Below are 20,285 nucleotides of genomic sequence, written 5' to 3' on the forward strand. Positions count from 1 at the left end.
AAGAAAAAAAATGTGGGAATTTTTTTTTTTTTAAGTGTGGTTTTAGAATATGCCCCCGATTATTTGACACCTTAACTAGCTAGATAGAAAAGTTGCCCCCTAAAATAATAATAATAACAAATAAAATAAAATATGGTAATAGTCTCAACTTTGACACAAAAATAGGTATTTTTCACTGGTAGAAAATAAATTAAAAATGAAAAATCATCTTTACAATTTAAAAGGGCATTTTTTAAAGAACTAAAATTTTTAAATAAAATATTTCCTAATATGACTCAGTCAAAAAAAAAAGTGTATTTTCTAATATAATAGTACATAAATATATACCTGAAATCATTATTTGTATCTGCAAAATTCTCCTTCAATTAATTCTTCCATGAGCATTCTTCTTGGATCTTCGCACCTTGTTGCGTCGTTCTCCATAAACAATATTCAAGAGACATTTTGATTTTTCACTTGAGAACACAAGATATCCCATACCTAATCCAAACATGAAACCACATCCGTACCCCAACAATACAACTTTCCAATGAAATCCATTTGCAAACCCAAAATCATCTTTTTGGATGGTTGTTGATGGTGGTGGTTGTTGTCCCTCATCATTGCCACAAGTTTTTGTCAATGGAAATCCACATAAAGCCAAGTTTCCACTATAAGAAGCATTTGTAAACGTATTGAATTGTTTACCTTGAGGTATCAATCCCACAAGATGGTTTTTTGAAAGATTTAAAATTGCCAATGATGTAAGATCTGTCAATTGTATAGGAATGTCACCTGTGAGTTTGTTTGAGGAGAGATCTAACCATTCAAGATTAGTTAAATTTCCAAATGATATAGGTATATGACCCATAAGATTATTGTGTGAAAAATTTAGCCCTTTAAGTGATCCAAGCTTTCCAATTACCTTTGGAATTTCTCCTTTGAAACTATTGTTGGAAAAATCAATAGTTTTCAATAGAGTTACTATTTTCACCACATCAATATAATTCCCTTTAATATTAATTGTAACATCAATTGTAACAGAATTATTACGAGAATAATTAACATTATCCATATCTCTTCTGAAAATAGAATAATAATCATCACTCATATATTTCAATCCATCGTTATCCATATTCCCATTCATCATGGCTGATAAATACTTGAAAAGGTTTGATGGCAAATGACCATGGAACATATTGTGAGAGAGGTCTATAATTCTCAAATTAGGGAATGAGAATTTAGTCTTGTGATTGCTTATGGAACCATGAAAGTTGTTTGATCGCAATACGAGAACCACCAACTTTGGAAGATTTACCAACCAATGAGGGAATGTGTCGTTAAGCTTGTTGTTAGCAACGTCTAGAATTTCTAATTTCTTGCAATTGACCAATGAACGTGGCAATGGCCCTTCTAATTGATTGTCGGCCAATTTAAGACTTTTCAAGTTACTGCACTTTACAAATTTTGGGATGGTGCCATGAAGATTGTTATTTCGGAGTTCCAAATTTATGAGATCACTCATATTTCCCAAACATGGAGGAATCATACTAAAATGATTATGAGAGAAATCAAGGTAGTTAACAAAATTGAGATTGCAAATCGATGAAGGGATCTCTCCATTTAAATTGTTCCTTGAGATTGAAAAGAAAACAATGTGCCGTGGAAGTACATGAAGTGGCCAAGTACCTTCAATAAAATTATTGGAAAAATCAACAAACTGCAACAAAACAAGTTGGCTTAACTTACCAGGAAAGTTTCCGGTGATCAAATTAGAATGCAAATTGAGATACTCCAAGTTTCGGCAGCCAAAGATCTCGTCAGGTACATTTCCCGAAATTCGATTCAACCCGAGACTCAAGATACTTAGATTTTCCAAGTTCCCAATCTCTCTCGGTATTGGCCCTGTAAGCTTGTTATCTCCAACTTCGAACCAAATTAGAGACGAACAGTTTCCGATATTTTCCGGTATTTCACCTGATAAATTGTTGTAGGAAAGACTGACTATTTGGAGATTCTGACATTTGGAAATTGAGGATGGAATGGGTCCCACTAACTTGTTTTCCCACAGAAAAAGTTGTTGAAGTTTCGTAAGGTTTCCGATTTCGGATGGTATCGTACCGGCGATACTGTTGTTGCTTAAGTCGATCTGAGTGAGCTCCTTACAGTTCTCAAATTCTGCTGGAATTTTGCCCGATATTTGATTCATTTGGAGTGTGAGTTTTTGCAAAGCCGATAAGTTTCCGAAACTTTGCGGAATGTTTCCGGTTAATGAGTTCCACGAAACATCGAGAAGTGTTAACTTCTTGCAATTCCCAAGCTCTGATGGAATGGTACCCACCAAGCTGTTCCCCCAGAGATAAAGATTTCGGAGGTTTTTGAGGTTTCCGATACTTTTCGGTATTGAACCGGTGAGGGAGTTTTGACTGAGGTAGATGTTTTGGAGAGTGGAACAGTCGCCGATTTCAGGGGGGATTTGGCCGGAGAGGAGGGCTGCGGAGATAACTATGGTTTCAAGCTTCTTGAGGAGACCAACACTTGGAGGAAGGAAACCCGAGACCCTTGTTTGGTCTAGGTCTAACACAGTCAACTCGGTACAATTCCAGATTTCTCGGGGTATGATGCCCCCAAGGTTCTTGTTCCGACCGGTTATTATCTCTTGGAGGTTCTTCAAGTTGCCTATGGTATTGGGTATTTCTCCATTGAGCTGATTTTCATCAAGACACAGCACTTTCAAGCTAGTAAGGTTGCCGATTTGAACCGGAATCGAGCCCTCTAGCTGGTTCGAGTTGAGGTAGATTTCTTGGAGCTTAAGCAAGTTGCAAATCTCAGATGGGATTTCACCGGTTAACGCATTGAAACTCAAGTCCAAGTAATTCAGTTCATGTAGTGTAGCAATCTGTTTTGGGATTGGACCCGTGAGGTTTGTACCATAAAGTGCAACCTTGGTTAACGAAACCAGTGAAGTGAGATTAGTTGGAACTGTACCATATAAATCCAAGTACGTTAATTCCAATTCAACAACCTCCTTGTTGATGTTGCAAGTGATACCAAACCACCCACATGGAGTTTCATCTGTTGGGTTCCAATTAGACAAGGCCTCAGTGGGTCCATTCAGGCTTTGCTTCCATGAAAGAAGAGCTTCGCCCTGTGGATTAACTGCAAAAGCTACAAAAGGGTTCAAGAGGGGAAGGATGATTGTTAAGAAGGAGAAGAGGGCGATCCATGGATTTAGAGGCATTACAGCTATGCTTCGAAGTGTAATGAGAGGGAGGAAAGTACACAAAGGAAGAGGGGTTGGTTGTGTTTGAACTAAAAATGTTGTTTGAGTTGGAGCTAGTGAGAGACAATGAGAGGAACCAAATCATATATTGTGGGCTGCAAGCTTGTAGTAACAATATTTTAATTTCTCTATTTCGATTTAAACTCTAATTTAAGGATTGGGTATGGCGGTTTGGCCCCCCAAAACGAAAAACCAATACTTTCGCTTTTCGCGAAAAAATGTTTTATCATGCATGTAATGATGCACAGAATACAAAAGAAAAAAAAAATCCACTCCATTTGATGGTTAATTGAATTTTACGTCACATTCTCTATAAAATATTCACCGTGAACCTTTTTCGAACAAGTTTAAATAAATCCATTGGGTTTTCATTTTGATTTAATCATCTAACATTATTTCTCCTTGCTAGATGGATTTTTCACGGTCCCATGGAACACTATTTTTCATCACGATGATTACAAAAATTAGTATTACTTTTGTATAATGTGCAGATTAATAAAATATTGTATGCAAAAAAAAAAAAAAAAAACAAAAATATAATTGAAAATGAACGATAAAATACATTGTAAAAATGAAAAATTACTTTATGTTACACAGAGAAATGAAATTATGTAAGACTGAGTTTTATGACAACCTAAAAAGTATAATGGATTATTAAAATAATATAAATAAATAATAAAAATTTTAAGTAATACTAGTTTGGGTTGCAATGCAAGGCATCTGCTGCACATTAAGCAAGAAAAATAAGATAATATTTTTTTTGGAAGAAGTATGAAATCATGTATTTAAATTTAGTATAGTTATTTATCATATGAATATCTGTTTAATATAATAATTTCTTAGATCCTATTTTACTAAAAGTAATATCTACTCATGAAAATTTTTTGCTAAGAATGATAATGAATGTCATCATCTTCCAATAATAAATAATTAAGTTTTGATAAGACATTGCCACAATATTTAAAATTTCATAATGAATTATATATGCTATAATTGAAACTTTTCATCAAATTAAATACCTACAACCATCTACAATGAATATTTTGTTATTCAGATTTCCTAATTTATCATCTTNGTTTTTTTTTTTTTTTTTTTTTGGGTGTAGGGGGTGGGACAACTTACTCCTCTGTAATTGGCTATTCACAACAGTATGCAGGTATCAAACATGCCAGATAGTTTTAAAGATCAATTTAAAAACTAGAATACTGAATTAATTGCTTGCTGCTCAGGTATTATGATCCAGTCATACAATCCTGATAGATCTTTTGCTTGACCATTTTCCAAACATACTTATCAAAAAATGATTTTTTTGCTTAGTGAAGCAGAAACAGTGAGAGAGTGAGAGGAGGGGAGGAAGATTAATGTGTCCAATGACAATGATATAGTTTGAATATGTCATTTTTGCTAAACAAAACAGACCTCTGTCTCTGAAATTGGCTAAACTATTTCTGTTAAATACTGTTAAAATTAATCATTCCACGTAGTGGGGTTTTGGATGTCTGAGAAATGAAAGGCTCCATTGAATTGTCATTAGCTGTCATGTCATACAGTGGCCATTTAGGATGATGTTTCTGTATGGTAAAAATTATAGGCTATATATATATTTGATAAGTAATTGAGATTTTATTGCACATGAAAGAAAATACTCCATGTTCAGGATGATGAGCATAAAGCACCTAGAGAAATACAAGCAAATCAATTAGAAGAACTAAGAGAGATTTGGAAATAAAGAATGGAAGTACAATTGGTAAAACCCCAAGGACTTCAATTGCAAAGTGTGAACCAGCAAGGACTTCAATTGCAATTCAGTTTCTGTGGAATTTAATTTGCCATAATCTTTGCAAAGTTTTTCTTCTGTTATTTGTTCTCTGATGTTTCTAAAGTCATAGCAGCAACAAACTAGGAAATAAGACCAATTAAACAATTGGACTGGACCTCACTTTCCAATATAGTAATGACATACCTTAATGATTCATTTAAAAATAAGTATTTAGAAGTAGTGATTTGCTAGAAGTATATGTCTTTCCTCCTTTTAAATATTTCTAGGTGCATAGCTGTCTAGGTGCTTTTTCTTTTTCTTTTTTTGGTTTAAATGGTTTGAATAAATAAAGGGAAAAGTAATTATATGCTCTATTGGTGAAATTTATGAATGCATTTGAGTTTAATTAATATGTAGAATTGAAATGTTTAGGTGTAAAATCTCATTTCAAATTCGTAAAGCAGCCACCTGTATACACAAAGATGAAATACATTTGTGTCCCATTATTTGGATAGCAAAAAGTCATAAATCTACTTCAAATTAACCCAAACAGCCAAGCCAGTATATGAAAGATACGTACCTGTACAGCAGCAGACAGACTTCATGTGCAAATCTACATGAGAAAGGAGTAACTTAAACCCTTCAACATCCATTTCCTTCTGATCATTCCCCTGGGGTTCTTTCAACAGATCTGTCACATCCCTCAGATGCTTGCATTTCACATAGAGATCCACTTGAGGATACCTTATGAGGATGTCATGTCATCTATCACATCTTGGAATTCTTTAACAGTTAAGGTACCAGAGTTGTCTTTGTGAGCAGCTTTAAATGTGCTCAAGATATCTTACAAAAGACAGAATGATAACAAAAATGTAATATTACTGTAGATTACAAATGTCAATTTAGACTTCAGAGACACGGTAAATATATCCCCTCTAAGTTCATCTCAAAAAACAATAATTTAGACACCATGTATGTTACTTTAAGACTAACAAAGGTGAATACAAGATGTATTGGTGCTAATGCAACCACGTAACCCACAATATCAACAATTTACCGGCACAAGGAGCTTGCTATCATCACCAAATACCTAAATCTCTGATGACTAAGACAAAAGAGGACATTATCCTCATTATCAATCAAGAATTTACAATTGTTTCCAAACAAGTGCAAGCACTGAAATCAAAACCGTATTTGAAAGATGTTGATATACTCAGTTACCAATAACATTGGCTTGGCGCCGCACAGAACTTCTTGCATTAGCAAGTCCATCCATCAACCTATTATATGTAGCAATATCGGGTATGAACCCCCTATCCAACATCTCATCCACCACCACTTCCCCTTCCTTCTGCTTTCTCTCTCTTGTATAACCAGACACCAAAATACTATAGGTCATTCCATCTGAATCCAAACCCTTGCTTGAAGCCAGCAACCTCAATCTATTTGCTTCCACAGTTCTTCCCACATCGCAAAGACTTTGAAGGAGACAATTAAAGGTCACACTATCCGGAATTATACTCTCATTAAGCATCCTCTCTGTCAGTCTAAATGCTTCATCAATTCTCCCTAACCTCCTCAATCCTTCAATCAAAGTAGTACAAGCAATCAAGCTTGGAACATTTCCTTTCCCCCATAACTCATCCACAACCTCCAACGCTCTACCTGCATTTCCCTTCCTGCAAAGCGCCTCCATTAGACCATAATAATCATACCCATTAGGCAACACTCCTTTCCTCGAAAAATCAATCAATATTTCACACGCCTCTGAAACCCGACCTTCTCTACAAAGCCCATCAACCAAAATCTCACAAGTCACACTCGAAAACTCACACCCCAACTCAATCATCTCATAAGCCATTGAAACACCTTCATCGAACTTCCTCTCCCTAAAGAACCCCCTAATCAAAGTGTTAAAACTAACCACATTTGGACTACACCCCTTCTCCCTCATCTCCTTAAACAACTCCAAAGCTAACCTGAACCGCGAATTCCTACAATAACTACTAATCAAAATATTAAACGTATACACATCCGGCTTAACCCGGTCCTTAGTCATTGTATCAAACACCTTCAGTGCATTATCGTGCTTCCCACATTTCACAAACCCATGAATCAAAATGTTATAAAGCGCCACACTAGGCCTCCCATCAATCAGTTTTTTCATAGATTCAAAGGCAACAACAGCATCATCCAACTTCCCAACTCTACAATAAGCATTGATCGAAAATCTGAATATGGGTTCGGTTCGCGGGCAAGAGAAAATACCGTCGGAGCAAGGGCAGGGATTGGAAGCGAAGAATTGGAGGAGGGAGGAAAGGTCGGCGAAGCGGTGAGAGATGGCGAGAGTGCGAGCCATCCACTCGAAAGTGGAGTGGTCGTGGCGAAAGGAGTCGATGGTGGAGGCCCAGTTGAAGATGTGGAAGTCGAAGTGGGTGAAGGAAGGGTGGTGGTGGAGCTTGGATTTGAGGAAGTGGAGGAGGTGGGTGGGAGTGAAGGGTTGGGCGAGGTGGGCGGTGAGGTAGCGGAGGAGGTGGGTGTGGGTGTGGGTGTGGTGGTCGGAGAGAGTGAGGGTTGGGAGTGGGGTGAGATGGGTTGGTGGTGGTGGTGGTTGTGGGATTGGAGAGAGTGGCGGTGGTGTGGAGATTTGCAGAGCTTTTTTGGAATTGGCATTTAGGAGCTTCTTCAAACCCATTTCTCTTGACAATTGGCAGAATCAGCCAACAACACTACGCTCTGGAATGGCGGGATGGTATATGGGCGGGTTTTTTAAGAAAATAACCATCAATCCCAAACAATATTATTAGTTAGGCAAACTTTCAAACTAATTTCATTTTTAACAATTCGAGTGAATTGGAGTCGATTTTCCTGTGCTTATTCCGTGATTTGCCAGCAGCTGAGGCATAAATCGACCCCAGAGGAGACGAATTCTATGTACAGAAATCGACTCCTCTGGAGACGATTTCTATGTACAGAAATCGTCTCCTCTGGAGTTGATTTCTTAGTATATATTTTACAACCATCAAACGAAGAAGAACGAAGAAGAACCCAGGCGAACGAAGAACGAACCCAGGCGAATGAAGAACGAAGAACGAACGAACCCAGGCGCCTGGGTTTCTTGCTGACGAACCCAAGCGCCGATTCTGACCGACGAACCCAGCAACACCGACGAGCAAATGAAGGAACCCAGGCGCCGATTCACCAAACCCCGACGAACCCAGCAACACCGACGAGCAAACGAAGAACCTGCGCCGATTCACCAAACCCCTATGAGCACGGGAGCAGTGGAGGGTTTGTTTTGGATTTGATTTTTTCATGGGTTTTTGGGGCTTGGAAGTGGAGAAACCCAGGCGCATTTTGGGGAGGAGGAAGAACACGAAAAAATTGTGTAAGTTTTTGGGCTGGGCATATCAAAGAAATCGACTTCATTGAAGTCGTTTCCTATACAAAGAAGTCGACTTCACTGAAGTCGATTTCTTCGTATAGAAAACGACTCCAACGAAGTCGGTTTCTGTCGCATAAAATAGGTCATATGAACAGTAAAATCGACTCCTCTGAAGTCGAATTGTTAGAAATGCAATATGTTTGAAACGTTGGCTAACTAATAATATTGTTTGGGTTTTGTAGTTATTTTTTTAAAAATCCCTATATGGGCAGTTGGGTGGGTTTTGAATAATTGTCATCTATTCATTTGAACAAAACTTCAATACAAATCTTCATATATATCTCTAAAGGTATATTTTGAAAATTTTAATGGCATGTTTTTATTACATTTTTTATACTTGTAGAATTTCAAGAAATTCAAAAATCAATTGGTATAGCATCAAACAAATGTTAAAATTTCAAGTTTTGGTGATTTAAAATTATGTATAAAAAATAAGTTTATTGATCAAATAGTAAATAACTTCAAATTTGAACAAAATTTGATATACATGTTAAGAACATAAAAAATATAAAATTTAATGGTTAAATTTTCAAAATTCACAATATATATGGGAAATTTGAAGAGTATGAAGAGAAACTTTGTTTTATTCATTTATATAAATATATTTTTATTATTTGCTTGTTACCTACCTAACTCATTTAGGAGTAATTATTTGGTGTTGTAAGAGCACAACAAGTGCTTGTTCCACTCTCTAATATAATACTAAGTTTTACTGGTTAAATTCACGATGGACTAACTATTAAAGTGAGAAGGGAGAGCATGCAATACGAACAACTAGTTTGGACCGCCACAAGTAATATAGAAGGTTCACTAGTTGTAATTCCTATTCGTTAGGCCTACAAGAATTTGGCATAGACCATTACGAACAAAAATTAAGAATTTTGTGTAGAGCACTTGAAAGAACTTCCTCCCTACAAAGGATGATCTACATTGATTGGATGTGATCACAAATAATCTATACGAGTGTTGCCAATTCGTAAAAATTACTGACCACCTCATATGTTTTTGCACTCGTGCATAGAAGGTTTGAACTTGCACGAGGTTTGGGGTAGAGGGGCCTTTGCTAATGCACTATCAAAAAGCTAGTGCGAGGGTCATTATCATAGTAAGAAAATTCATGCTCCTCTTAGGGCACTTGAGAATGAAGCTAAAGCTATGGAGATCGCAATTATATTTGCACATGATACAGGGCTACAATATGTAATTTTTAAAGGTGAATCTCAACTACTTTGTAGTGCATATGCAAGGGAGGACTATCGCTTCATCGGTAATTGAAATATCATTGTGGGTACGCTACTGCACTAGTGCCAACCAACCCACATTCCGGCATAACATGCTAAATCTCTAGATGACTTTTTTTTTTTTTTTTTACCTAGATAGAGGAAACCCAAAATTTCATGGAAATTATACTTGTCAATCATGTAACTAAGGGTGTTCAACACCCAACTTAGCCCAACAGGCTAAGCCACTATTGTACCGTTTGAATCAAGGTGAAGGGCTAGCAATGATTTATGGGGTGGCAATTGGAGATGCGTAGGGCTTTCTAACGTCGATTGATATAGTCATTGACGATGAATCTAGAATTCTAACAAGTACCGCACTAATCAACGTGTACACACACATGTATAAACCTGTATTTCACAACTTAAATATTTCTCCATTCTTCAACCTCTCTCACGAGTCTCTCTCTTCCAATCTCCGGTGGAGCCCCTTTGACCCAAATTGGAGATCCTCTATTAACTTTCATCCTCAAACTCTAGTTAATGAAATGCGAGTCTCAACTCTAATATTTATTGTAGCTTGTAGGTTTGNAGAGAGAGAAAAATCTAAGATCTAAACCCAAAATCTATGATCTAAACCCATAGGTTAAAACATCAAAAACCTATGTTCAAAAATTAAAAACATCAAACCTACAAGCTACAATAAATATTAGAGTTGAGACTCGCATTTCATTAACTAGAGTTTGAGGATGAAAGTTAATAGAGGATCTCCAATTTGGGTCAAAGGGGCTCCACCGGAGATTGGAAGAGAGAGACTCGTGAGAGAGGTTGAAGAATGGAGAAATATTTAAGTTGTGAAATACAGGTTTATACATGTGTGTGTACACGTTGATTAGTGCGGTACTTGTTAGAATTCTAGATTCATCGTCAATGACTATATCAATCGACGTTAGAAGCCCTACGCATCTCCAATTGCCACCCCATAAATCATTGCTAGCCCTTCACCTTGATTCAAACGGTACAATAGTGGCTTAGCCTGTTGGGCTAAGTTGGGTGTTGAACACCCTTAGTTACATGATTGACAAGTATAATTTCCATGAAATTTTGGGTTTCCTCTATCTAGGTAAAAAAAAAAAAAAAAAGTCATCTAGAGATTTAGCATGTTATGCCGGAATGTGGGTTGGTTGGCACTAGTGCAGTAGCGTACCCACAATGATATTTCAATTACCGATGAAGCGATAGTCCTCCCTTGCATATGCACTACAAAGTAGTTGAGATTCACCTTTAAAAATTACATATTGTAGCCCTGTATCATGTGCAAATATAATTGCGATCTCCATAGCTTTAGCTTCATTCTCAAGTGCCCTAAGAGGAGCATGAATTTTCTTACTATGATAATGACCCTCGCACTAGCTTTTTGATAGTGCATTAGCAAAAGGCCCCTCTACCCCAAACCTCGTGCAAGTTCAAACCTTCTATGCACGAGTGCAAAAACATATGATCTTCCTCGGCTCGGCTCGGTTCGCATGCACGATCAAATCCCAGTAACCTCAAGTGCAGCAAAGCACATTGCACAATGGGAGTAAGTGAGTCTTGTTGCCACAGCTGAACAGAGGAGCTGTCTTCCTCGGCTCGGTTTGCATGCACAATGGGAGTGAGTGAGTGACTGATTTTTGGGAGTGATAGTGTGTGATTTTTGGTGAGCAAGCCGAATGGAGTTTTGGGAGTGAGAGTGAGTTTTGAGAGTGTTTGATCTGAGTGGGAGTGAGCTTTTTGCTTATTTTTGTGTTAGAGTAACGGAGAGTGGAGAGGTGGGTTACGGCTGGGTAACGGTGACAAGCACAGGTGGGCAAAGTGTCAAACTTTGAACCACAGGTAGGCACATAGAAATCGGGTCAAACCACAGGTGGGCAAATTGTAATTATCCCTCTAAATTTAATCTAAGTTTCCCCTTTAATTTTACTTTCACTGGGATTATAATATAAATTTAACCTTAACCTTCTTCTCAAATCCAAATCTAAGTGTTCGCAAGGCATGATGAAGCCATATGGGAAAAAGAATGAGCAAGAGCTCTATATAGGCATATACATGCAAATTTATATCCTATTTGCACTAAAGGACCACAATTGTTTTAGATACAATTGTTTCAACAAAAAACGAAAGAGAAAAATAGAGAGAGGATTAAATGATAGTTAAAGACTAAAATAGAAAACCAAAAATTGGTGTTTGAAAGTTCAAATACTAAACCCATATTCATTATATGAAAGTTCAAAAACACCCAAAAAAAGATAAACAAAGACCCAGTCTTGCTTTGGTGTCCAGCGCAGTAAAAACCCAGAAAAAATCAACTTTGTCAGTAAACCCACTCTCGCCCTCTTCAATCTCAAAACAAAAACCAAGGCCAATAAAAAAAACATAATCAATAAAATCTCAAATAAAGCAAATGGAAATCTTGGCAGAATGGATGATTCATGATGAGGCGAAAAAGGCAGAATGGAGACGGACAATGGGCTTACATTTGGGAATTTTGATGTTTTGGTGTTTTAAGTTTTTATTTTAAATATTTTTTTAAAGCCGATACAGCATCATGTTAGGTTAGTTTTGTAAAACACTTAGTAGTAAAAAGATGACACGTCATTATTTTGTTAGCCACATAGACAATAGTAATAACGACAATTAACAAAAAGACAATAAACAGCCCTCATTTTTTAAATTTAAGGCTCCAATGGTGATCACTTAAAACTTGAATGCTATAAAATTGTTTATGCGGATTAATTGATTCTAGATTAATTGTTGGCAACCAATCTTTTCTTCTTGGTGCTAAACCTCAAAAGGATATATTGCTCGACTGTTAATTATTTAATTTATTTTTACTGTTTTCTCCTTTTATTGACCTCAGTTTTCCCTCATCCCTTGACAAAGAGCAGTGCACTGTTTTCTCTTTTAATTGACCTCAAGTTTCCTCTTGTCTTTTGACAAAGAACAGGGGGAGGGTGTTTGGTCATTTGAGACTTTCCTCTAGCTTTCAGTGTTGCAGTCAAACATTAAAAATTCAATATTATTTATTTAATTTTACTTTGAACGCAAGTTAAGTTTTAGTTTGTTCACGAATTATTTGATTAATTTATTTTATTTTTGTATATAATAAACACCAGAACTAAAATTTTTGCATTCCTTCACAAATCTATACCAGGTTGTATCTTACGCATGGAAATTGTTAAGTTCTAAATATTTAGGATTAAATATTTAGAATCATATTTTGTATGTATTGGCAAATTGAGAACAAAACATGTTTAATCTATGTGTTAGACAATGCTTAAAGGTGTATATTTCAAGTTTCAAGTTTGAGTTGACTGCAAAAAAGAAGAGTCAGAATCTGCCAAGCTCGATCGATCAATAATTAGGCTTGATCGATTGAGAATCGCAGAAAAAAAATTTCTGCAGAATTTTAAATCAAGCCTAGCCTGTGAAAACGTTTAGGGCTTCAATCTAACTTGTCCACATATAAAAGGGAAACCCTAACTACGTTTTTCATACTTTTGGGAAGACTTGTGTGTTACTCTTTGTGAGATCTGAAAGGTTTTGTACCTTCTAACTACACGAGCATTTATTGTTTATTGGAGCAAGATCTACAATCAAGCGGTGGTAGAACCTAGTTGCTTCTACAAAGATCAACAACTGAGGGTAATCTCAAACATTTGAGTGGAATATCAAAGTCACAAGCATAGGTGCTTGTGTTGCAATAAATCCAAGGAGATAAGGAGTCCGTGGATTCGAAACTTGCACGTGATTGTATCAATAAGTTACTATTGGAGGTAGCAATAAATTTAGAATTAAATTTGATTGTAAAAACTTCAATTATCTTATAGTGGATTTGCTTTACCTTGAGAATTGCTAGGTCAAATCCTCCCCAGTTTTTTACCTTGAAACGAATCGTTTCATCAGTTTTCCTAAGTCATCATATCATGGTGTTGTTTACTTTTCCACTGCTGTGCATGATATGATTTATTATTGTTTGACCTAGATCTGAATAATTAACCTAAGTAATCACTTGGCTAATATATTAGTTTAACCAATCTGGTTTAAGAGGTTGTAAGGGTCCTCTTTTTCGGACAGTGTCCTGGCCCAAGTAGAAGTAAGGACCCTGGGCCTTTAGTTGTTGTTTTAAGGGACTGAGCTTGGTTCACCGTAGCTAAATAAGCTGATTACAAACCAAGTGGTGCACATAGCAAGAATCCTACAATACATACATACTAGCAAACAAGAAATATATTTGTATGGAATAGCAAGAAGCAGTAAAGAAGCAACGTAATAAAGAAATACACAAAATAAACACCAAGGATCCTTAGAATAATGTGAGATGTTTCATTACTTTTCTTAATCATGAATTACAACGTGCTCACTAAGATGTGTTACAAGGTCCAAATAAGCTAAAAAATTATAGACTTAAATGGCTCTCTAAGCCTCTAAGACTTACAAAGTTTGAATCCCTATAAATCCAAGTATGTTCTATAGTGGCTGTTTTTAGGATACTGGGTGATATTTCTCTTTCTTTTACTACTTTCTTTGAGTTTTTTGACAAAGTTTTCTCAATGATTCTATTCCGATTCACAGTTGCTGAATGCCCCTTCACTGTTGGATGCTTCCCCTTTTATAGTGTCATCCGAGGGTTCTGGGGTACCACTAATTCCTCTCATTTGCTCCCCTGGGTACCAGAGTTAATGTTGTGCCAGCAACTTTAGTGGTTGGCCTCTTCCTTATTTCTCATAATTTTCTTCTTTTGGTGCTTTCTCCCCAAAAAGTCTCTTGCTAACTTTCCGTTCTGGGGCGTCCCTAGAGAGCTAACCTTTAATCTTTCTTCCTTTAAGGTTTTTTCACCTTTCAGACTCAGCTTTTTGGCTGCCTTTCCTTTTTTCATTTTCCCAGAGTAAGCAGATTCCATCCCTGCCAGGTTGAAAATTCTCCCAGCTACTGCCTTTGATGGTTCTTCTTTTTGGGTTCCCCGAGGTACTAGCCCTTTGTTCATGAATTGTTAGTCTCCAAGTTTTTTGATTCCTTTCTGCATCATTGGGTGGTTGATAAGGACGTATCTTCCCTTTGTTTCTTGTGTTTCTTGGCACTTCTTTTGAGCTGTCTTATTCTCATCTTATCTTTGCTGCACATCTCGAGGACCCCAAACTCCTGGCAGTCCCTTTGGAAAAACAAGACAAACAGAATTAGTAGTGATAAAGGAAAAAAATTGAAGAATTATTTTAATATTTTTTCAGATTTTGTAAATTATAATAATAATAATTTATTTTTGTTAATATTTGTATAAGGAATATGATACTATGGAACTCTATGCTTGACAACAATCTTGTAAAATGCAAAAACATCATGTGTACAAATTAAATGTGCCTACTTTATAAATTTAGAAATAATAAACGGAGATCATTTGTTTTCTTACAAAAGAAAATGATAAGTAATCGATTTATATCATAAATCTTCAAATCAAACTCGTTATCTGCTTTGCCAAGGCAAAACCATGAGCCATCATGTCATAGGTTTTTTTTTTTTTTTTTTTTTTTAAAAACCATGAGCCATCATGTCATAGGTTTTTTTTTTTTTTTTTTTTTTGAGTAAAGATACAAATGGATATGTGTGTGGTATGGGTTAATTTATTTATTTTTTCTGTTTTGAATGAATATTTTTGTAGCATTATTGTTTTGTGCAAAAGTGTGCAAACAATGATGATGAGGTTGTCATATATAGATCAAGATCTTTTAGTTCTTAGGAAAACTCTATTGTATAAAGTCACTCTAATTTTAACATTTCTTTTATAATAAATTCAGAATATGTCATATCATTAATTTACTAACAAAACCACTAAAATAATGGTTTCTAAAAAGCAACTAAAAAAAAATCTAAACTTTAGATTCATCTCCTCCCCTAAACCCCCCACCTCAACCTCCAACCTCCAACTAGTGTCGGTGGTTGCCGATTAAATAAGAGCTACTTTAGGCTCCTTGAAAAATCAATTTGGTAGAGTACTAAAGCAATTATCTTAAAATTACACTGACCAGACATTGTCTAGGTGTTCCATGTTTAGACTTTAGATGCAGGAAGAAATCAGTCGGAAAATATGTTTTATTAGCCAAAAGCTTGAGCTACTATTTTTAACAGATAATCAATGGGTACAATTTTTTATTTTATTTTTTTCCAAATGAGTTTGATTCCTGTAAATAAAAGCCTTGATAGCATATGTTTATTCACTTAAGAGGGGAAGAATTTCCCCAGCCTATTGGTTTGCTTGTATAAAAAAGATCAAACTGTTCCTTTGCTTACAACTTTTACCCAAGCTAGGTATTATTTCGTGTCTGTGTTATGAATCACCTTATACCATCTTTCACTCATCCTACTTCACAGCCAAATTTCTAAGTACATGAGTCTACTCCAAATACGTAACACATACTTTCTATTTTTAATTGGTGTTGATCTGTAAAATTTACTAATTAGGTGTGCGTTTGGGACAAACTGAAAATTTCAGCTTATTTAGAATATTAGTTTATTTTTGCTACTATTTATGGGTCTCACTGCACTTTTTAGTACTATTCATGAGTCTCACTATAATATTCAATTATCTTTTATCTTTATTTACCATATTTTTAGTAAAAAGTCTTCAGTTTCAACTAAATAAACTATTCTCAAATGGACACCAAGAGCATTCACATCAGTCCCTGTAAAATTTTGTCCATTTTAGCATAAAAACCTACTTTTTCTATTTTATACAACCACATTTTCAAAATACCCACATCAGTCAATCTATTTTAGAAGATATTTCAATAAAATATTCATTCTTCATTAATTTTTTTTCCTCTAATGGTCATACCTTTTTTAATTTAAACTTATATTTTAAGTAAATTACCAAAAACAATAACTCGGTTAATAGAGCCACTTGTGCTGAAGGTCTGGTTGTTGAACTGCTGGAATAGTGGTTGTAGCAACTGTCGCTGGATCGGTGTCTTCACCAACTGTACTACCAGCACCGGTGGCCAAACCACCAAAATAGTGGCTTTGACAACTGCTGACAAACTGGTGCCTCTGACCATCACATTGCCATCAATGAAATATTTTGGTGTGTCGTTTCATGGTTACGTACCAGATAGATAGATATATATATATATATATATATATATGTGTGTGTGTGTGTGTGTGTATAGTATTTACTATTAGCATGGTGAATGATATAAAATTTTAGTTAAAAAACAAGTACTAATTTGAATTAAAAAATCTAATGTAGACTTTAATAAAATTCCAAATAAAATCATCAACTTTGATTGGAAAAAAAAAACTTAATTACTCTTTTGTAATTAAATCATATTGCAAAGTAGGAAGCTTCCTTTCCCGCTCACTTTTAGTCACCACCACATAATATCTAACCCTCTTTTTATTTTCTTTTTTTTTCCTTTTTTTATCTCACAAAATCGCATCTTTTCTCTACTTCCTCTCCCACGGTCTTTTCTCTTCATTTTTTTTTTTTTTTTTTGTCTTTTCCTTTGCCATAGCTCTCAAGTACTTGTTTCTCTCCTCTCTCATGGCAGCAGCAAGCTCTCCATGGCAGTGGTGACGACTGTGGCTTCAATTTGGGTTTGGGTTGATGGGTTTTTTTTTGGTTGAAAGTTTGATTTTGGGTTCTAAGTTGTCGAGTTTTCCATTGAAGGTTTGATTTTGGGTTTGGATTGATTTTTGGTTTGATTTTCCTTTGTTTTTGGTTGATTTTGTGATTGGAATAGCATGGGTTGTGGTGGTGGTGATTGAGTGGTGGTTGGACGATGTTGGTTGGATTTGTAGCAAACTGGGACGAACACAAACAAAGAAGAGAGAGAAAGAGAGAAATTAATAAAATATTGTTTACAAAACTACAATAACCGTGTATATTTACACGGTTACTATAGCATTTTGTATATTTATAAAGGTTTAGAAAGATTGATGCAGGTGTTTTTTTGTCCTATATTGTGTAAATTTTTTCACTTTTTGTATTTTGCAATGATTGATGTAATTGCTCTATGTCTTTAAGATGATGAATCAAATCCAATTAAAATGACCATACTTTCTTTCAAGTATTTATAGCAAAGGTCACAAAGCAAGAGTTTGTGGCCTAAAAGTCTCAAGAAAAATAAAATCAAGGTTTACATTGGAAGATAGGGTTAGATGTTTTTACTCATTAATGAGTGTTTTCTTATTTTTAGATAAGCTACTCATAAGTGTTTTCCATAAAATAAACCGTTATGATTTAACATTTTTTTTTTTTTAAAGGTTTATCATAAATATTAGAGGTGAGATCATCTTAATGACATGAGTCATAAATTTACTGCAGGGCTCCTTTGCGCTTGAGTCTTTTCTGTTATGTTTGTTTTGTCTTGATTTTGTATCATCAAATATTGACTGCTTTCTCTACCAACTGTAATTTTTGGTCTGGCTTTAGTCAAAACTAATTCGATGCACACATATACACACTACTGTATTCTGTTGACACTTAGAATCAATTATCAACTGCATCACAGGAGCATAATCTTCTTAGTACTACCAGGTTTCACAATTCAATCACAGAATTTACAAAAAGGTAAATGAATCAAAGTAAAAATAAATAAAAAATTTCTCCAAAGAAAAAAAAAAAAATCACTTACCAACCATCCTCTGAGTTTGACTCTGTTTTATTAAAGGAAGGAAAAAAAAAAAAAAAAAAAAAAAGGACCTTCCCAAAGCCAAAGTCTACCTGCAAAAATCAATAAAAACCCAATCAAATCATTCAATTCAAGCATAACTAACAATAATGATCAAATAAATGAGCCTTGTATCAAATGTCTATTGGTATAAAATATAAATGAATAATTAACATCATCTAATCAAACGGAGAATTTCATTTCTTATGGTAGTATCACTCAAAACATTACAATGAATAAAAAATAGTATGCAAACAAAGACAAATAAGCTTTCCCACAGATTACGAATCTGTTTTAGTTCTTTTTTTGACAAATAGTATGCAACTTTGAAGAGGTTTTTTCTAATTTGGGCACCATTTATTGTCGGGTCCTTTTTGATCCGCCAAATCCATGGTACCATTTTTTGGTATTTCTTAAGTTGGTTTACAAACACATTATTATGTTTAAACTTAATTTGTATAATTAAGCTTAAATTTGAACTTAAACTTGATTGGCTTATAAACTCCCAAACGAAATATTTGTAAATAAATGTACACAAACAAGTTTTCTTCCTAATTAGTCTTAAATTGTTCTTAAATAGCTCTTTTCATTTATATCTCCTGTCATGAATAGATCGCATGATCCCCATCCATATTCCATAATGGACTTCCACATTGGTTAGCTAGCAAGAAGTTTTAGCCATGTGGGCCCAAAGTGTGAAAAAAGGTTTAGTTGAATTTGGGCTGCCACTCCCACTCATGGGCTAGGCCCAAAAATGGAAAATAAAATAGTTCTTTGATGGATTTTATGCTGAGTGAAAATATATATTTTATGCTGCTGGTCCTAAAAATCTTGTGCTTTGTGGATTATCATTCATTGATTATTAAAAAAAAAAAAAAAAAAATTCATTTTTTTGGTTTAAATCTGGTTTTTTTTTTTTTTTCTTCCTGTTGGGCCTTTTGGGCCAGAACTCAAAAAATGTTTTTTTTAAAAAAAATTTATTGTACACTATATGGCTATACAGTAAATGCATTATACACTCACTATATAGTATACACTTAGTCAGCTGTAGGCTGTAGGTGCTCTACAGACATTCAATAATATATTTGATAAAATAACAACCACTCAGTGACATAAATTATACGACCAATTTGGATGGAGGGGATATAAAATATAAACTAACTACTCCTTCAACAAATGCAAGATATTCAGCAAAATAAATAAATAAATAAATACAAGATGTAATAACTAAAAAAACCTGTCCATCAATCATCCACACCTCTTTAATTTCAAAGAGCTAGAAATCAAAATAATTTAATAAACATTGAATAATTCAAAGGAAGTTGATTAGATAATAAACTGTAGAAACACAAAGAATGTGGTACCGGACACCAAAAAAATATTACAGATCAGCAATACTTTTTTTTTTTTTTTTTTTTTGCAGAGATTACGGATCAGCTATACAAAATATAGGAAACATGGATAATATATGTTACCATCTATTGTAAAAAAGAGGGGGGGGGTGTTTGGGGTAATTTTTTTTTTTAAATACATTGTTAATTTTCGTGGGTTATGAATTAGATTGGATTATAATTTAATTTTAAGCATAAGGCTGAGTCAAGTTTGAGTTGATAGTTTTTCTCAACCTATTTGACCCAACTTGACTCACCATATATATGAACTAATTTTTTCATTCGATTTTTTTAGTTTGAGTTATTTTAGTACTTTGTGAATTATTTTTGATGAATATAGAAATTTAAAATATAATTTAGACATATTACATGAATATTTTTTATAAATATATTATATGAAAATTATTATAATTTATTAATAAAGAAAAAGTGCTTAGTTTACAAAAGTCCAATTATTTTAATTTTAATTTTATAATACATGAAATATACATAATCTATCTACTGTC

The 20,285-nt window shown here is 34.7% G+C and overlaps 2 protein-coding genes across 2 annotated transcripts; both read right to left on the reverse strand.

Annotated features, from left to right (window-relative positions):
- Positions 1-332: 332 nt before the first annotated feature.
- Positions 333-3,352, reverse strand: LOC112037151 (LRR receptor-like serine/threonine-protein kinase RGI3). Its single transcript, XM_024069960.2, has one exon. It carries the CDS (start codon positions 3,218-3,220, stop codon positions 362-364), a length of 2,859 nt encoding a protein of 952 aa, XP_023925728.1. The 5' UTR covers positions 3,221-3,352; the 3' UTR covers positions 333-361.
- A 2,102-nt stretch (positions 3,353-5,454) lies between these two features.
- On the reverse strand, positions 5,455-7,780 carry LOC136062196 (pentatricopeptide repeat-containing protein At2g36240-like). Its single transcript, XM_065760992.1, has one exon. The coding sequence runs from the start codon at positions 7,714-7,716 to the stop codon at positions 6,235-6,237; it is 1,482 nt and encodes a 493-aa protein (XP_065617064.1). The 5' UTR covers positions 7,717-7,780; the 3' UTR covers positions 5,455-6,234.
- Between the last annotated feature and the right edge of the window lie 12,505 nt (positions 7,781-20,285).

Source organism: Quercus suber, unplaced genomic scaffold (assembly GCF_002906115.3).
Source record: "Quercus suber isolate HL8 unplaced genomic scaffold, Cork oak 2.0 scaffold_390, whole genome shotgun sequence".
Taxonomy (NCBI): Eukaryota; Viridiplantae; Streptophyta; class Magnoliopsida; order Fagales; family Fagaceae; genus Quercus; species Quercus suber.

Coding starts and splice junctions, on each gene's coding strand:
- LOC112037151 (XM_024069960.2), bottom strand. CDS start 3,220: ATGCCTCTAAATCCATGGATCGCCCTCTTCTCCTTCTTAACAATCATC.
- LOC136062196 (XM_065760992.1), bottom strand. CDS start 7,716: ATGGGTTTGAAGAAGCTCCTAAATGCCAATTCCAAAAAAGCTCTGCAA.